The 18,039-nt window shown below is 36.1% G+C and overlaps 1 protein-coding gene across 5 annotated transcripts in view; it reads right to left on the bottom strand.

The window, feature by feature from the left end:
* LOC117422431 (mirror-image polydactyly gene 1 protein) overlaps positions 1-18,039 on the bottom strand; it is a 64,662-nt gene that overhangs the window by 22,965 nt on the left and 23,658 nt on the right. For all 5 annotated transcript variants that reach the window (XM_058991651.1, XM_058991655.1, XM_058991652.1 and 2 more), the window contains 6 exons: positions 17,631-17,766; positions 16,584-16,689; positions 13,841-13,970; positions 11,732-11,765; positions 10,964-11,134; positions 2,796-2,903 (listed from right to left, as the gene is read on the bottom strand). In XM_058991651.1, the coding sequence (XP_058847634.1) occupies positions 2,796-2,903; positions 10,964-11,134; positions 11,732-11,765; positions 13,841-13,970; positions 16,584-16,689; positions 17,631-17,766 (685 nt within the window). The remainder of the gene's footprint in view (positions 1-2,795; positions 2,904-10,963; positions 11,135-11,731; positions 11,766-13,840; positions 13,971-16,583; positions 16,690-17,630; positions 17,767-18,039) is intronic.

Genomic DNA, 18,039 nt, shown 5'->3' on the forward strand with positions numbered 1-18,039 from the left:
CAAGAGTGTGTGGCACGCCAACAGATTTTACTACTAAACTGTTCATTTACGTTATGCAGGAAGAGCTCCTCAAGTGGTAACTAAAATAGCATGTAGTAAAAGTGTACTGTAAAAGAAAGGCTTTTTAAGAAGTGATACAATGCTGCTGAAAACAATGTAAAAACATCAGATAAAAGAGTTTAATATCACAATTGCATGGCACACACACACACACAATTATATTCTGTCAGATTTTTTGTTTTTGAAACTTCATTTTAGTGTTTTACAGATGCTGATTAGTTTATATTTTCTTTCTTTCTTCATAGGATACTAAGATCCAAATACTTTGTTCAATTTATAAAACTACATAATAAAGCAATATGTTTATAGTGATACTTAAGTCACTGAGTAGACTGTACTGAATACTTCAAAGAGCTGCAGCACAAGGACTTTAAAGACTTCATATGTTTGATTATGACAGAACATGGCACTGTCTTGACAATTACTCAATATTTCAAACAGGATAAACTGAAGTGGCCTTAATACATGAACACAAATACTGAAATACACAAATGGCAAAATTAAGTATGAGAAATTAAATATTTGGAAAGAAAAAGCATTAGTTCTTATAATCTTGAGTTCTGAAATAAACAATAAAAGAGAATCAACAGAGAAAAGATCGAACATTGGTCTAAATAAGCGGATTGCTTCGAAATCTTAATCGCTTGTATTTGACAATATTTCATTAGAGAAAATGTATGAATCCTAAAAATATGATAATTTTCACTGCCAAACAAAAATAATGTATTGCTATAGCAATACCTTTTTTGCAATAACATATGATGCCATGTTTATTTTCAAAGTGTTTTGTGGCTCTGTACTCAGCACTGTAGCCTCATTTTACAACAGCTGTTCTCGTTTCATTTTAAATTAAAAACCTAACTCTGTAATCCCAGGAGTCAATCTATAATTAAGGGGATTTACTGAGAAACCAAGCGCTACATTAATAACACAATTTAATATCTTTCTTAATAAACGATCAAAAGGAGTCACTAAGAAATACACTTGTGTACAAAACCTAAAATCTGGCCAGCCTTACATCATCAGTGAATCAGAAACCTTAAAATAAAAGTATATTCACAGTAAGGGGAATTAAAAATTGGGGTTTGTCTTGCGATATCCCAGTCACCAGTTTATTCCAGCACTCTAAATATATAAAACCATTTAACATAGCTTTTTATGTCCTCCTCATTGCTGTCCCGTTGCATTATTTATAAATTATCACTGCAGACGCAATTCTGACTTTAATGCCTGAATGTGGCTCACCAGTGCTCAATTGTACTTGCCAGCAAGGCCATAATCTGTAAATCCACAAGCAAATGTTTGTTAGCTGGAGTTAACATTGATACAAACAAGCTCACATCCATGCATGCACACATATCATTAAAAAGTAGTACGGTTTGTTATGGTAACCGTACTATTCTGGAACCCATCCATTGCATCCGGTACCTTTTTGTCTGACAGGCGAGCAGTATACAGTTTGCAAATTATGAAAACAATTGTTGCAAAAAATAACTGTGTGTACATAACCTATACAATAAAAAAAAACTTTCCTGTTCCATGAATTGAATGAAAAAAGTGTTCTGCAATGATATATTTTAGGATGCAAGATCTGAGTAAGACAATTACTAGTTTTATTCACAACCCATACGGCAAAACGTCATTTCTGAATTGTAAGATCTGGTACCGGTACTTTTTTGTTTACAAATGAACCCCTGACCAGCTTTACATACTATAAATAAATACACATGTAATACTCAATAGCTCTAAAGAGTTAAAATAAGAATATTTAAGATATATTTGGAAAACACCCATAATTATAAAACATTTGAAGACATGGATAAAGGCTTCTAGTCGAAATATCATAAATGTTTTTATTACGTTTCTTTTAACATTTCTTAGTTGGAAAACAGCAGTACAAAGTTGAATGCTGGTTGCTGTGTTATGGTGTAGTGCTGGTTTTAAAGCCTTTTATAATTTGTAGTATGAGCCAATTATGGTATTTATTTAAGGGTTTAGATCAAACCAGGTCCAAAACTAAACAAATTGACCTTCTCTGGTCTGCTCATCGAAGTATTTTAAGGCCAATTATTTTTAAAAGCCCTTTTTATTTTTGTTCCCACTACAGACTTGATCATGATAATCTGAAGATAATGTTCTCAATATGGTCTGGTTAACAGTGGTGTTTTTTGATACAAATCAACCAATTATCTCATTTCCCCAAATTCAAACAAGCTTCTGTTTGACTCTGAAGGGTTGAGTAGCATGACTTATTTTTGATTGTAGAGCTAATTTCAAATGCTGTCAAATATGTGGTCATCAATAGCCTAGGTCAACAGGTTTATTACTACTAACATAGAGCAAAGTAAGCCATGGACTTATGCAGTTACATTTGAGTAAATATTAGGGCACTCGTATATATACTCACATTTTTTCTATTTTATTAAAATGTAAGACAGCCTACAGATGACATCAGTAAAATAAAATAAAGATAAAAAAAAATAAAATAAAAAAAACTTGCTGTGATATAACCTTGTAAATTTCAAGGATGTGTGCTTTGCGTTATTGCTGTTTTTCAAATAAATAAATAAAACCCTGGCAGAGGGGTGCTGTATCTGTGTTTAAAGAAGGGGTTGTTGGCAAACACCCGAGTGTACTTGCTCTGAAATGTACACAGCTGATATATGCAGCGCACAGTGGAGTAGGTACCCAGGCCTCATAACCTTAATTTGCCTGGAGCTTGGAAGGAGATTTACCTTCAGAGCACGTTCCTGATTGTTTTCGGCAGTCAGATGTCTCATGTTGTTTGCCGAAGTCTGGCTCTGCTCTTTCAGATGATGAAGCTCCTGCTCTAAGCATTTGCACTGTGAAAAAGGGAAAGAATCTCTTTGAATATATTAGCACAAAATTGTCTTCAGCCAAAGCTCTTGCAGGGCTCAGCATTTAACTTGTCCAAATATATGCATGCTTCTCCAGTTGCCCTGCCACCTTTTCCCTTTGCCGGGTTTGTTTTTGAAGGGTTCAAAATAAGGCATTTAGATTCTGCAGGTCAAGGTCAACTTCATCACGGTTTGCAAAGACCTTGCAAAATAAAGAGATGTTTGAATGATCAGTTTGTTTTGAATAAAAGCACAAATAACTTACCAATTAATTTAAGTCTTAAAATAAGATTATAATAAGATGTTATAAGGACAAAAACATCCATCATGTGATGCTAGGTTTCATGAACAGTGACAGCGGCTGTCAGACAGCAGATTGTCTCTCACTACTTACCATTGCAAAGATATGCATTGTGCCTGTTCGCTTGTATAAAAGGGTGGGGGGACTGAAAAGCGAGTATAAAATAATCACCTGGCATTACCCACAGCTCCCGAGACCAATTGTCCCATTATAACTGGATATTTGGGCTTTAAATTTGATTTATTCACCGTGAAAGTTCAGTTTTCATGTCATGTTATTGCGATAATAATGCAATATCTCAAGTCAACACGATTGTGCACACATGGCAACCAGCGCTTTCAATAAGAGCTTGGCTTTATAATTGCACCCTATCTAAGAAAACGGTTGTCTTTCATGGTCACGATTCAAATATGGTTAATGCATTATATAAAGCTCATAAACGAGCTGCGATAAGACCTTCTTTACAAAGTCTAGTTAGAAGGCTTCTATCTCAAGGGTGAAAAGTATAAAATGTTTGGTGTTAGGCTTGTTTGCAGGTTGGGATTGGGAACTATGCTTTAAAAAAAGAAGACATGGATAGTCTAGAAAATCACCAATGATATTTTAAATACAATACTGGTACCACATCCTATAATAACCCAATAGTGCCACCAACACATCAGCATCAATGGGGGATGGAAAGCAACACTAAAAATACTTATGAAAATGTAGACTTTACATTTTGTTCTGCAATTGAGACATGCATTTCTAACGGACAACCTTTTTTTTTTTTTTTTAACTATGATAGTTAATTCAGAAGCATGTTAATGCTTGATGTTGGATCGTTAAATTCCTATAAAGACAGTATAAACATTTGTTTATTGCATTATCAGTAGGGGTCACGGAAATCAGGAAATTCACCTCTTTTAGGGGCAATGCATACCGGACAAGTACAGACAGAAAAAAAAAATAAACCTTGTTTAAATGAACTACTTCACAACGCAAGTGACGCAAACTACATTTTAAATGCAGTTAGAATTTATACCCGAATAGGCACATTTTCTTTGTTTTGACTCGGTACTAATAAAATAAATTATTGGAAGGGACAAATAACATGACAACGAGCGTGCTGCATATATTGCCTTTATTAAAGTATGCCAGATGCCCTTGGGTAACCGAGTTTTGGGACTGTTTCTAATCGATTTCCACATCTGTATTACTTGGTAAAGCTTTGCCTTACACTTCCAACCAATTCAGTGGATGCAAAACATGCAGTCTCAATGTATGGGCAAGTCCACACCAGACAGAGAATGTCGGCAGCAACTGCTGGGGGATGCTGCATGCTTGCCTTTAACAAATGACAGCACTCTGTTTTAGTAAGAAAGCAAGTAGCACTATGTTTAGGCTTTTATAGTACTCTGAAATATTCTCTACTTAGGTTTATTTAATGCTTAAACAGGTCTGTGAAATCCTAATTTTATTCCATAACCTACCCGCAAAAAATACTTATATTTACCACGATTTAAGTAGACCCCTAATTATCAGTACTGATTTAGAACTTACACAGTACTTAGTGAAAATGTATTTAGTTTGTAAACTCTGTAAAGCAGTTTATTTTTCCTGAGTTTGAAAGCAGGTCAACACAATAGTTCTTCCAACTGAGAACAATGTTTTCACAGTGATTTTCCAGGCAAGTCTAATCTTGGAGATGTTCGAAAATGCTGGGAGTCGCTCCCAAGCTGAGACACTGCTGAAACATACCTATACTGAACACACTGTCTGCTGTTTTTCAGATCACAGTGGTATACATTTTTCTGTTATTGTAAGTATGATGTTTTATACAGATCCATATGTTCCCTCCCTGGCAATGTGGCCATGCTTGCATTCCCAGACCAAAGGACACTTAGCAGGAATGTAAACTATCTCCATTACTGACAGTAACAATTTTTCAACATTCAAACCCCTGTCCTGAAATGCTGGGCAAACACCCCTCCAACTAGGACATTGCACAAGTTCTTCCTCTGCAGACAAAAATAATACCACTCTCTTCCAGACAAAATACAAAACACTCTTTGGTGTCAATGTGAGTTATGGATTTAAGGCAGCAGATGTTTGGAAGCACTTGAGAAAATGTATTTAAATCTGAACTAACCTTTCATTTACGAGGGGTAATTTACAGAAGCTGCTTTTAAAATAGTAGCGGTCAGATAAGAAAACACTTGTTTATTTAAAGTGTTAGCCAAAACCTTCTACAGAGTAGTTCAAACAGTTCTTGTTATACACTTCAACTATAATAACAACAATCTTCAAATGATTTCCAACCATATACAGAGTGCACCCAAAACATTGAATGACTCAAGTAAATGTGATCAACATCAGTACTTAAAATTTGGAAATTAAAGCTAGGAGAAAGGGTTATTTGAAAAAAGATTTGTACATCAAGCATGTAAAAGAAAACAGCATAGAATATATATTTTAACATAAACAAAGTGACTATGAATGGTCTGTGAAACCTGAATATAATCCCTGGGATACAGCAATGAGTTCCCATCAACAAAGTTACAATTAACCTTACACAGAGGTTTTACTCTGGACACATGATAAATCAGCCATCTGATAACACCAATAATATGTCAACTGTTTCAAGAATATGTCAAACCAATATGAGGTTAGAGACAAGATCTGATAAGTTGTTAATAGACGGTGTTTTGAAGTGGATCAAGCTTCACTTATTTGCATTTTGATTGAAATGCTGGTCTGTGTAAATTCTGTTGTTTTTTTTGTAGACACTATGCCCCTGCACAGCAGGCTCTGCATGTAGGTGCATTTGGCCAGCGTGTTTAGTAGTTCTATTGTACACGCTGTTCTCTTTATTCTCCCCATGGCTAATGCATCCCTATTCATTCCAGTTGAGCTCAACCTGCAATTTGAAAGGATCTAGGAAAGCAACCAACAGAGAAGACAACAGGAGGAAACCCCAGTATAAATATGTCTACTTCTCATATTAAATCCTGTTGCAGAAATACCACTCTTTGCAAAGGCAGTGCACATTTTGGTCTGTGACCACCTACTTAGGAATACAGAATTAGTTTGAATTTACAACCTTCATATTTCACATTATAAAACAATAATATTTTGTAAGAAGCTCCCCCTAGCATGTATTAAAATGACTGTATAGATTACACATTATAAGAACTGACTTTATTAATTGCTACTATAAAGTTCTACTCCTATGAGCCACGATATTAGTCTACAGGGAGAACACTGCTTCAGGCTGATCTTTTATCCCAGGGGTAGATAAATCTGACCTGCAGAGAAATTCCTGATGAGTCTGCCCGAACGATGATTGACTGGCAATACCAGCCCATTGACTTGCATGCAGAAAGCCCTGATGAACCTCTGTGCTCCTAAGTAACGGGGATGCCTCGGTAAATACAATCATCAACACACCATATTGGCATATATAAGGTAGACAATAAGGCAGGTATGGGGGTGGACAATTGGGACCCCTTTTCCCAGCATAGACTGTAACATTGAATAGTGCATAGCACTATCACCTGATATACGTTCTGCATTAAAATTACTAAGGGTTGTTGGGTATTATTTCAAAACAGGATTTTGGCCATTTTACCGATTAATACACACTCCTCTGAACATCCATGAATTGTTTTAAAGATAAAGAAGACCACTTTGTCATTTGTCATGCGCATATTGTGCAGTTATCATCTACGATTTCAAAAATAATGTAAAATGTCCCAATAAGCCAATTTCACTGCGATCTTGGCGCTTTAACACCCTGTTGCTCAGTTCATATCCTCGGAAATAGATTTTTTCCTTGAAACTAATGCCACCCCAAACATCTCCCCATCCACCCTATGGGAAACACTGAAAGCCTATCTGAGGGGCCAAATTATATCTTACTCTGCTCAATCTAATAAACGCCACAATAAGAGAATTGCTGAGCTAACTGACCAAATTTTACAAACAGACCAGCAATATGCCAGCTCCCCCACTCCTGCTCTTTATAAACAGCGATTAATGCTTCAAAGTGAATTTGATCTTCTCTCTTCGAGGCAGGCTGAACAGCTTTTGGTTAAATCCCGACATGCAGTGTATGAATATGGAGATAAAGCCAGTAAACTACTAGCACACCAACTTCGCCAATCAGCAGCCTCTCACCTTATTACGCAAATTAATACCATAACAGGAATCCCCACTGTAGATCAGGTGGAGATAAATGACCAGTTTAAATCATTCTATTCCTCGCTATACACATCAGAGTCACCTGCCGACCCCCCCCTAATAGATTCCTTCTTTGAAAATCTCAGTATTCCCACGGTAGATCCAGTTTCCAAGGCTGGTTTAGAGGAACCTATAACATTGGAAGAAATAACTCTAGCAATTAGTTATCTGCAGAGTGGCATATTGCCCGGCCCAGATGGCTTCCCCTTAGAGTTTTTTAAAAGATTTAGCACCAAACTGTGTCCACTTCTGAACTCTATGTTCTCAAACTCCCTGTCATGTGCAATTTTGCCTCCGACACTAAGTGAAGCATGTATTACACTACTGTTAAAAAAGAAAAAGGACCCTCTGGACTGTGGCTCATACCGTCCTATCTCCCTGGAAAGAGCCCTAGAATTCGGAGAGACTATCTTCAGAGACTGAGACCAGGCGGAGGTCTAGGTCTTCCGAACTTCCAATCTTACTATTGGGCCGCCAACATCCGTAATATGCTGTATTGGTTAGGTCCACCCCCAGCATGAACAGCCTGAATGGTTATATCTAGAAGAAGCCTCGTGTAAAGCATCCTCAGTGTCTGCACTATTGTGTTCTTCTATACCATTTTCTCCATCTCAGTATAGCACTAACCCACTTGTTATTCACTGTCTCCGAACCTGGATTCAATTCCGAAGGCGCTTTGGTCTGTCATCACTCTCAACATTTACTCCAACTAAAGCCAATCACTTATTTCCTCCCTCACTTGTAGATAAGGCCTTTAATATTTGGCATCGCAATGGGATTTGCTGTCTTAAGGACCTTTACATTGAAGGCAGCTTTGCTTCATTTGAACAACTCCGGCAAAAATATAATTTACCACAAACACATTTTTTCCGCTACCTTCAAATCTGTGACTTCGCGCGAAATAAGACCTCCACTTTTCCTCACCTTCCACCTGAATGCCATATTGATTCTAGATTTAATCGCAATCCCAGCTGTAGTAGAATCATGTCAGAAATTTATGGCACTATCCTCTCCTTGCATTGCCTGTCTCTATCATCAATAAAAAACGCATGGGAACAGGATCTGGATCTTGAGCTTCCAGATGAAGTGTGGGAGTCCGTCCTGGGGAGAATACATTCCTCATCAATCTGCGCCCGTCATGGGCTAATACAATTCAAAATTGTACACCGGTTACATCTTTCAAAAATCAAATTAGCTAAAATTTACCCGGACGTGGACCCCATCTGTGACCGGTGCAATCGAGAACCTGCTTCTCTGATACATCTGTTTTGGGCCTGTGACAGATTGGTTCCATTTTGGTCTTCTATTTTTGAGACGCTTTCACAATTTTGGAAATACCACGTGTGCCTTCCCCAATAACAGCTCTTTTTGGAGTTGTGCCCAGTGACAGCCTCTTAACGAAACTACAAGCCGACACCCTAGCCTTTGCCACCTTGTTGGCAAGATGCCTGATTTTACTATCCTGGAGGCAGGCTGCCCCACCCTCTCATGCACACCGGATTAAGGATCTTCTATATTATTTAAAAGTAGAAAAACTGAAATACATTCTTAGGGGTTCCAGGGAGAAGTTCTTCCAGGCTTGGCAGCCTTTTCTACTATATGTTGATCAGCTTAAGCTGACTCCAGTCTCATAGCTATGCAAGGTATTGTAACCTGAGGTGCTGTGGTTGGAAACCGTGCCTCTCTCTCTCTTCCTTCTCTCTCTATCCTTTTCTCTGTTTATTTCCTTTTTTTTTTTTTTTTTTACTATTTTCTCTCCTGGTTTGTGCTCTGATCTTGTTCTTGTTTTTTGTAGTCTGTGTTTAAAACAAAAAAAAGGAAAATTAATATGTATTTGAGAATTACTTGAGTAGTCACAGGTACAAGCCGTGTTGTTCACATGTACTTCTGCTTGTGTCTCTGTAAACCAATATTTTTTCCAATAAACAAAATTGTTGAAAAAAAAAATAAAAATAATGTAAAATGATTTGTATACAGTAGTAAAATAAGAATTATGAAACTTGTTTTTTTTTTATAAAAGGAGTATGGGTTTCAGTTCTTTTCCTTTTCTTGAAAATAACATTTATGGACGCACAATTTTCCTGCCTCCAACTCAACTTGCTCACTGACATGCTGAGCAAGATTTTTCAAGCCTCAAAGAAAAAACTGGAAAGACTTAAGGGAGAAAAAAAACAGACCTACTCCAATATTTTTCATTCTAGACATTGACCGAAGAGGATCTGTTTTACTTTCTTCAAATAAGAGCAGTTGTAAAACAGACCCCAGCCAGTCATAAAGTAATACAGGGTCTGTTTACCAACAACGATATCTAAGCAAATACAGCCCCACTGCCAGGATGGTGAGGTAGAGTATCTGGGTGTCAATATTTAGCTATGTGCTTGTTTGTTTTCATTCAATTGAAAAAATATATATGCAAGAAAGATATATCAAATATTTGAGGTTATGCAGAGATATTTGTTTTCACACATGTAGAAAGCAGTTTGCCTATTTACTCAGTAATCTAATACATTATTTAACACTACATATATAGACTTATGTGGCATAATAGACTGATAATGAAAGCATCTCTTAAAACAGAACGACTGTTCATATTTAAAGGATCCTTAAGGGTCACAATGGCTTCTGCATGCCACAAAGTGTGCTAAATAATAACTTGTATTGTAACTTTGGACTACTATTAAAGAGTAACGTATGCCCATTTTATAATCTATGGGTCTACGGAACAAGCGTTAGAAAGCTTACCAAGGGAAAGTCAGGAGCTCTTTTAGAAATAATGTATTAGACTAGCCTACAGAGGCATTGTATAACTTCAATATCTGTGGAATGTGTCCTTGTTGTACTTGCTTTCTGAGTGTTTGAGAGCAGTTAGACTGTAATTCTTGAATAACATTAAGCTGTTTGCTGATAACTTTCCCAACCATTAAAGGGACTCCTCTGGAGTCCCGTAAGGCCAACATTTATATTAATGAAAATTGTAAGTAGATACAGCTGCATTTAATACCAGCTTCTATACTCAGGGAAAACACTTGTTCAGTATAGAGGCAATGTTTTAACCTTAAAAATCTGGGAATGCTTAAGCTATAGTAAATATATATATATATATATATATATATATATATATATATATATATATATATATATATATATATATATATATATATATATATATATAAAATGAACAATATTTCTGTGGTTATTGTGGAATTCTTCAGCCAAGTAAACATTTTGGACTCCAGCAAGACATAGTGTAAGCTTGCATGCAGGGATGCTGTGAGGATTTTAATAGTCAAACAGCAGTCTAACACATGTCTATTAATCGTGAAATACAGATCACTAATGGAGAAAAATTCTATCGATGAAGGCCTTTTAGATACAGTACTTTTATTTGTTGTTCTCAAAATAATTGTAAGTAGCTTTCTTTATCAAGACATTTGCAGTAAGTTATAGTTTGACCCAATCTGTGCTTTATCCATAATACTTTGGAATTTGTACAGGTAACGAACCTGAATTTTACAAGACTCACTTTGGATATGGCGGCATCCCTCTCCTCAATCACTGCATTCATCTCCTCTGCTGTAATCTTCTTTCTCCTCTCTCTAGTCTTGTGTATTCGGTCCACTATCACGGCTCCACTCTTCTCGATCAGCAACCCGGAGTCTGCATTGTTTACTTTGTTTAGTAATTCCTGTAATGACTTTAATGCGATAGGGAAATACGCATTGGTATGCAGACACAGGTTTTTCATTTAGCTTAAAAATTGTAGCTATACAAGCTACTGAAATCCTTTATTTTACCTAAAAAGAAGGCAGGGCTTGGGCACATGCATAGAGCTTGTAAGCTTCACTACTTTGCCTATCGTTCAAAGCTACAACTCCACCCTGAAGACACCACTCTCTAAAGGGCAAATCAGTTCCATTGTGTGGCATCCTTTCTCTCTCACAAGCTGTGAATCCTATTCACACAGAAAGGCCCCAAGACTAGAAAACTAAAAAGAACTATCAACAACTGCCAACCCAAGCTAGAATAGAAGTGGTTACAAATGCCTATCTATCCAGTTCCTGGGCACCTTAGGGTTTTCATAAATTATTGTAATATGAAATGCAAATTGACTGAGCGATGCTAGTGTTTTTTTTTTAAACATTTTTTATGTACAGATCTAAATTAGTGTGGGAATTACACTTTACCGTCTCCCAATTCCCCAGTTTAAAATACCACAACTCAATTGCGCCAAAGCCAGCATGATAAAAAAAAAAAAACTGACACAGGGAAATCTCTGTAGAGAATGGCTTACCATGTCATTTTCTTCAGGGTTAATATTCTCCAGCCTAAAAAGGGACACAGAGCTCAATTAGTTGCCTTTCCTTTGAACAGCAAACTGAGATCACTTCCCAGATCTTTCGAACCTCAAGTAATTGCATTCTACTAGTCTGTGGAGTCGATCATGACACTGAACATATTAAAGTGTCACCTGCTGAGCCCCAGCCTTCAATAATGCTCCGTATCTTCAGCACTGACGGTGGACTGTTAAGTTATTAATGTTTACTGCTATATATGACTACAGGGATCAATTGTTCATATGTGCCCAGATGAGGGGAAAGCTGCTGTGGTAGAATCATTTGTACTCTCATAGATAGTTCTCCCGCAAAATAGACAATTGTAATTATGCCACTGGTGCTGTGGGAGAAGGCAAAAAAGAAAAGAAAATGTTTATATCTATATATATATATATATATATATATATATATATATATATATATATATATATATATATATATATTTCTTCTTTTAGTTATTGTGTCCAGGTAACAAAATCCATTATATATTTAGGCATCAGTGTTCAGTATTCTACTTTTTACATCACGTGTGGCAATTGAATACCTGTTAACTTGTTTACTAAACACATGGTAATTCCACAAGAAAATACTGGTCTCAGGGCACCAGAGTATAAAGGTTGTTTTCAAGTAGCGCACTCCGCACTACCATGTCCATTAAAAAAGCGACATCACAGAGCCAAAGTAAACTGTTGACCTTTCTTCTATTTTGCCTTGCTATAACAGCTTTTATTGAAGCAAGTAACTTGCTCTGACCAGACAAATGTGAATCTTGCATAAAAAAAGTTTACAGTAATGGAGGCCCTCAAGGTTATGTCGCAGATCTTCCAAAATATGTATCTTTCTTCCCATATAAAAGAGCATTAAATACAATTAATAGACATAAATGTGATTTTAGCTGCCACTGCTCCTGCAGGCAACAAATGTGTTCCCGTCTTTGTTATTTAGTAGTTAAGTGTTTACGTTTATTAAAACTGTAAATGTTTGTATTTTACTATGCTGTTGCATTGCGTTCAGTTTTAGTATTCTGGTAATTGAATTAAGTGGTCCATACTGTGTATCATCATATTGTATGTTCTCTTTTTGTTTTTGTTGCTCATTACAATGGACACCACAACTAAGCTATGTGTATCCTTAAATTGCATACAGCTGGTTACCATGAAAAATGCTGCCTTCTAATTTACCGAAACTGAAATGTTTCCATTGCAACTTTTCAACATTTCAGAGGGAATATGTCTATCTACAGGCAACTATTCTTCTTGACTGTTTGGGTCACAAACTAAACTTTTGTGTATTTCTTCTGTTATGAGATTCCTCCTCTCATTATATGTAAAATGTATATTATTAAATTACTGTTTATCACTGTTTTTTTTGGGGGGGGGGGCAGGGGGGGGGGGCGACGGTGACACCTGTTCATTTCACAATTTCTGCCGCTTATTAGAAAATAGATTTTCTCCAAAGAAAGTTTTATTCCCTTAAGTAAAATTTTCATTACTTCTAAACTGTGACAGCAAATATTGCTTAGTACCCTTTCAGTGTGGACAATGCAGCTTTCATTTTAAAAGGTCCAGCTTCTTAAGAGCCCCCAAAAATCACAATAATTAGCCAGAGATCAGACGGAGTGGTAAATATCTAGTGGGCTCAAGGACTTGATTGATTTCCTATATAGTGCAACTCTTGACTGACAGCCTTGTACTCTGGGCGAACTGGCCCTTTTATGAAATGTCACACCCCCCTGATTTATTCCCAAACCAGTCGATATTAGATTATTTTTTTCATCGCCCCATTCCATTCATTCACCTTGTCCTTTGCCTGAAGAACAAAGCAGTTTCCTAAGTGATGGAACGTAAACGATGTGCCCATTGCCTAGGCAAATTATTGGAACTCCCTTCCTTTTACATTCTGAAGAATTACCATATGGTTTATTACAAATTCAAGAGAGAAAGCAAATGGAATCTCTTTCAGGGGCTGGCTTCCCCTATTCAAGGTTCTCATTCCCCGTGTTCCCTAAAACCAACAAGTAAGGCTAGTGAAAGCCATAAATAACAGTTAAACAATGGTGTACATACTCCACTATTGCCTGCTCCAGCCGCTTGGCTCGTAAAAGGGCTTCATCTCTTTCCTCGTTGGCCAGCCTTAGTCTAGCCATTACTGCTTGGTCTCGTTCCCTCTGGGCATGGTATATTTCTTCAACTAGAGCTGGGGATCAGCAAAGTAATTTATTATTCTCAAACTCAGAGAGACTGCAGCTGCCACAATACAATAACCTCTGTGCGCTACAGCTTTATTACATTGCATTGCATTCCTGCTACTGTAATAAGACAATGAAATCAGAAACTTCATTTAAGTAAAATTAAAACAAATCATATCAAATTCTATTACCAATTTTCACTCGATTGGTGCAGTTCTGGAACAACGCAGTGAAAGCAAAGGTTACAGTAGGGAGCACACTTTTCAAAGCTTAAATGCAAATTTTTCAAAGCTGTTGGTTTATGAATACAATGGGAGGCCAAATTAATCTCAAATTGTGCCATTTTTAACCTTTTGTAAACTTGGCCCTTTTAGTATTTATCACATCTTAATAGCTTGCTGTTTTTGTACATGTACAATAGTTTGGTGAGAAAAAAAAAATTGCAATGGTCAAGGAAGAAAATAAATGAATTAGATGCTGATCATTATTCCTTAAGAGAAGTTTGGGATTATTTCTGTCTGGTTTACAGAAAAGGCACCATGTTTAACTCTCTTTTTATTTGTTGTTATGGTTTAATGTGATCATTTCTATGAGAACTGATCAACACCCTGAACCCATTCTTTTACTAAGACAGCTTAATGATAAACACTGAGCCTATGAGTGGCAGTAAGCCATTACAAAATCCAGAAACAAAATCAATATTGCATTTTTGTTGGAATTTGCTCATTAAACACCCCCAGCACTAATGCAAATCACATTAAAATGAAGAAGGCAAATATATATGCCTTAGTTTTATTAAATGTACAATCGACTGTTAATTGCATTCACTATATGTCTTGTATTTTCTTTTAATTATTAGATAGAGCTTTTAGCCCAAAGAAAATCATTAAAAAATGTATCTTGCCTTGTACAAATTTCAATATTTGTTCAGCAAAGGTTCACAGCAGTTAAATTACATTAACAAATGTGATTACTTACTATGTAAGCCAACCCAGTATAATAATGTTTTAAGTAAAAACAAATTGCTGTGTGTTTACCATATTATTTGGACATCTCATCTTAAACAAGCTTGTCAGAACACCCTGTAATTCTCCATTGAACAAATTATACATTGAGTAGAACTATTTCTTGTTCTGAAATTGATTGTTTTCTAATATGGCCAAAGACAAACATGAATGTGTTTACAGAGCCAAGTGCACATATTCTACCAGTTTAAAAAAAATATAAATAAAATAAAAAAAAAAACTGCAACCCTTTCCTCTACTCGTTACATTTCAATAATGAAAAGTGTCCTGCAACTCACCCCCCCCCCACACACACACACGCAGACACACACGCAGACACAGACACACATTATGTGTGCCAATAACATTAACGCCTTCTCTGTAAATAGCAAAAGTTTAAATAGAAAAGGCAAACACTTTTCTTTTTATGATTATTTTTTTTTTTTTAAATGTTGATAAATCAGGCTAAACAGCTGATCACATAGGCTACCAAGCAGTGATTGTTGCAAATCACACAGTTATTTTAATATTCCAACATTCACAACCGTATACATAAAATACATTTTATAACAAAAAAAAGGGATTCATTTGTGCATGGGCATAGTGGCTGGTGCACGGGCACAGATACAAATGCTACAGAAAGCACTGTTTTTATTGTAAATACAGTAAATAAAGTCTTCTAAAATCATCTAAAGTTTGCGATCCTGTTTTCTTTGTGAAATTACACACATGTTGCCTACAATCACCAACAAAAGATAAAACTATTTTAAGATTTTTCATAAAGTGAAATTATTTGTCAATTATATGTTATGTTTTATGCTTGGACAGATTTTTTGGTGTGTTTGTTTTCGGTCTGATTTTTGGTGTATTTTCTTCATACCTGCATTTAACTTTACTCTAGGTTTTCAGCTATGTCAGTTCTGTGAATGATGGGGAACTGGCGAGCGAGAAATTAGTTTGACTCCAGGAGATGGACAAGTCTGTTCAATTTATATAGACACAGAGGAAACTCAACAAGTTATTTCAGGTAAATTTTATATTTGATTGTGCTTTATTGATAAAATGTAAAAAAATGTTTTTAAAGTATTAGTAGTAGTAATAATAATAATAATAATAATAATAATAATAATAATAATAATAATAATATGAAGAGAAAGTGCCCTAGTATCACATTTTCCACATATAATTTGCAACCGATTTTTAAAAACATTTCTTTTTTTTGTGCTACACCATATCAAAAACAAATGTTTGTGGAGCACAGAAGGGCTCAACTAGTGTTGTTCACTGTGAACATAGTTAGTTACAAACGTTCTCTTAGTTGAACACACCCCAGGAGAAATCAAACAGCCTTTTTGTCAGTGGATTGATGTGGTGTCAACAATATGTTAAATTCCTAAATCAGCATGAATGCAGGTAGAGCACTTTCTAATACCAAAACCAGGATATTCAAAACCACCACATTTACAAGCAACTCCAACAGACTGACAACAAAATAAATAACAACCTGCAAACCCTCACCACCCTCAGCAAACACAAGGAATGTGCATAAAACCACACCATTGAGCAATAGCTTTCTCAGCCAAGCTGGCTTGATTGCTGTATTCTTAACAGCTGTACCTGCAGCCTGTTCAGCTGCATGAGCCTCCATCACCTTGTCCTGCAGCTCAACATCAAGTTTTCTGGTCTCCAGCTCTCTTTCTTTCCCTGAGAGTCTGTCCTGGAGCTGAAATCAAATAGATGTTTTGTTTAGTTCTTTCTGATAAAGAGATCTGCTGGATAATACATCCAGTGCATATCTTTAGGATTTATTGCAACAGAGTTCTAAGGACTAAAAGAGAGTCCCAAAGATGCCAATTTACAGATCTCTGTAAAGAAGCAAGGAAATTAGATTACCTCATTCTATACTATAAATATTACCACCGTTTCAGACACCCTTTCTAAGAAATAACATTTTCTTAAAGCTAAATGGCATAATAATAATAATAATAATAATAATAATAATAATAATAATAATAATCTTTCCTTTTTTCTGAAGTCTGAAGTGTTCTACAAAAAACAGCTCGGCAGTTACACAGAAATGGCGCAGGCAGAAGACATTACTTTGTCTTACCCTAACTAAATCTGCTCATATTGAGTGGCCACAACATCACAAATACCTGTCACAGACTGCACACTGAAGGTATTCCTTTTATACAATGCAGTCAAACAGTACGATCTCTTGCACAGCAGCGTATTGACCTGCTGGATCAGTAGGTGACAGGTTGTCATCCTACCACTGCCTGCTGGGTTAGGATGCGATGCCCCTCCCATGGTAAGTTTCTATTAAGCCTTTGCACCACAGGGCTTCCCAGTAACCAACAAGACAGGAAATGCAGGGGGATTACCACAACACATCTATTTCAATGCCAGGCGCTTACTGCAGGGGAGGATGTGCATAGCGCCCCCAAAAGAGGAAACAGGAAAATTACAGCATGTGCAAATACCCTAATACAATACAAACAATATTTAAACTTCTACTTATAGTTCTATTTATAGCTCTATAGTTATGTCAGGATTTATAAAAAAGTTAATATAAAGCATGACATTTTTAAATTAACCTTAATAGTAAATACAGAGTGTACTGAGTTTTTATATATTTTAAAATAATAAAAAAAATATACATACCTTCTTATTGATATCTCTCACGGAGTCCAACTCTTTCAAGAGGAAAGCTATATTCTTGTCCTTATCTAGGATAGGAGTTGCTTTTTCAGGGGTTAAGGAGCCACTTGTCAGGGTGTTACCTTGATTTTCATGTACGCTGTTAAGGGAGATCAAGCTCTAATTTTAAACTTGGTTTAGATAAATCCTATGCCACAAACAGTCTAAGCCTAGTCATGAAGCACGAGGGAACCGTATTTAAGGAAATAATGCAATTGACATTTAAGTTAATAAGTTATTACTTTTAATTCAGTTTTACCTTTAATATATAATTTCCCTAACTTGGAAAATGAAATAAGTATGAGCATATTAGACTTAGAAATGTTGTACATCAGCAAAACACTGAGACACTCTGGTTGGCTATCAATACAAA

This window comes from Acipenser ruthenus, chromosome 18 (assembly GCF_902713425.1).
Source record: "Acipenser ruthenus chromosome 18, fAciRut3.2 maternal haplotype, whole genome shotgun sequence".
Lineage (NCBI taxonomy): Eukaryota > Metazoa > Chordata > Actinopteri > Acipenseriformes > Acipenseridae > Acipenser > Acipenser ruthenus.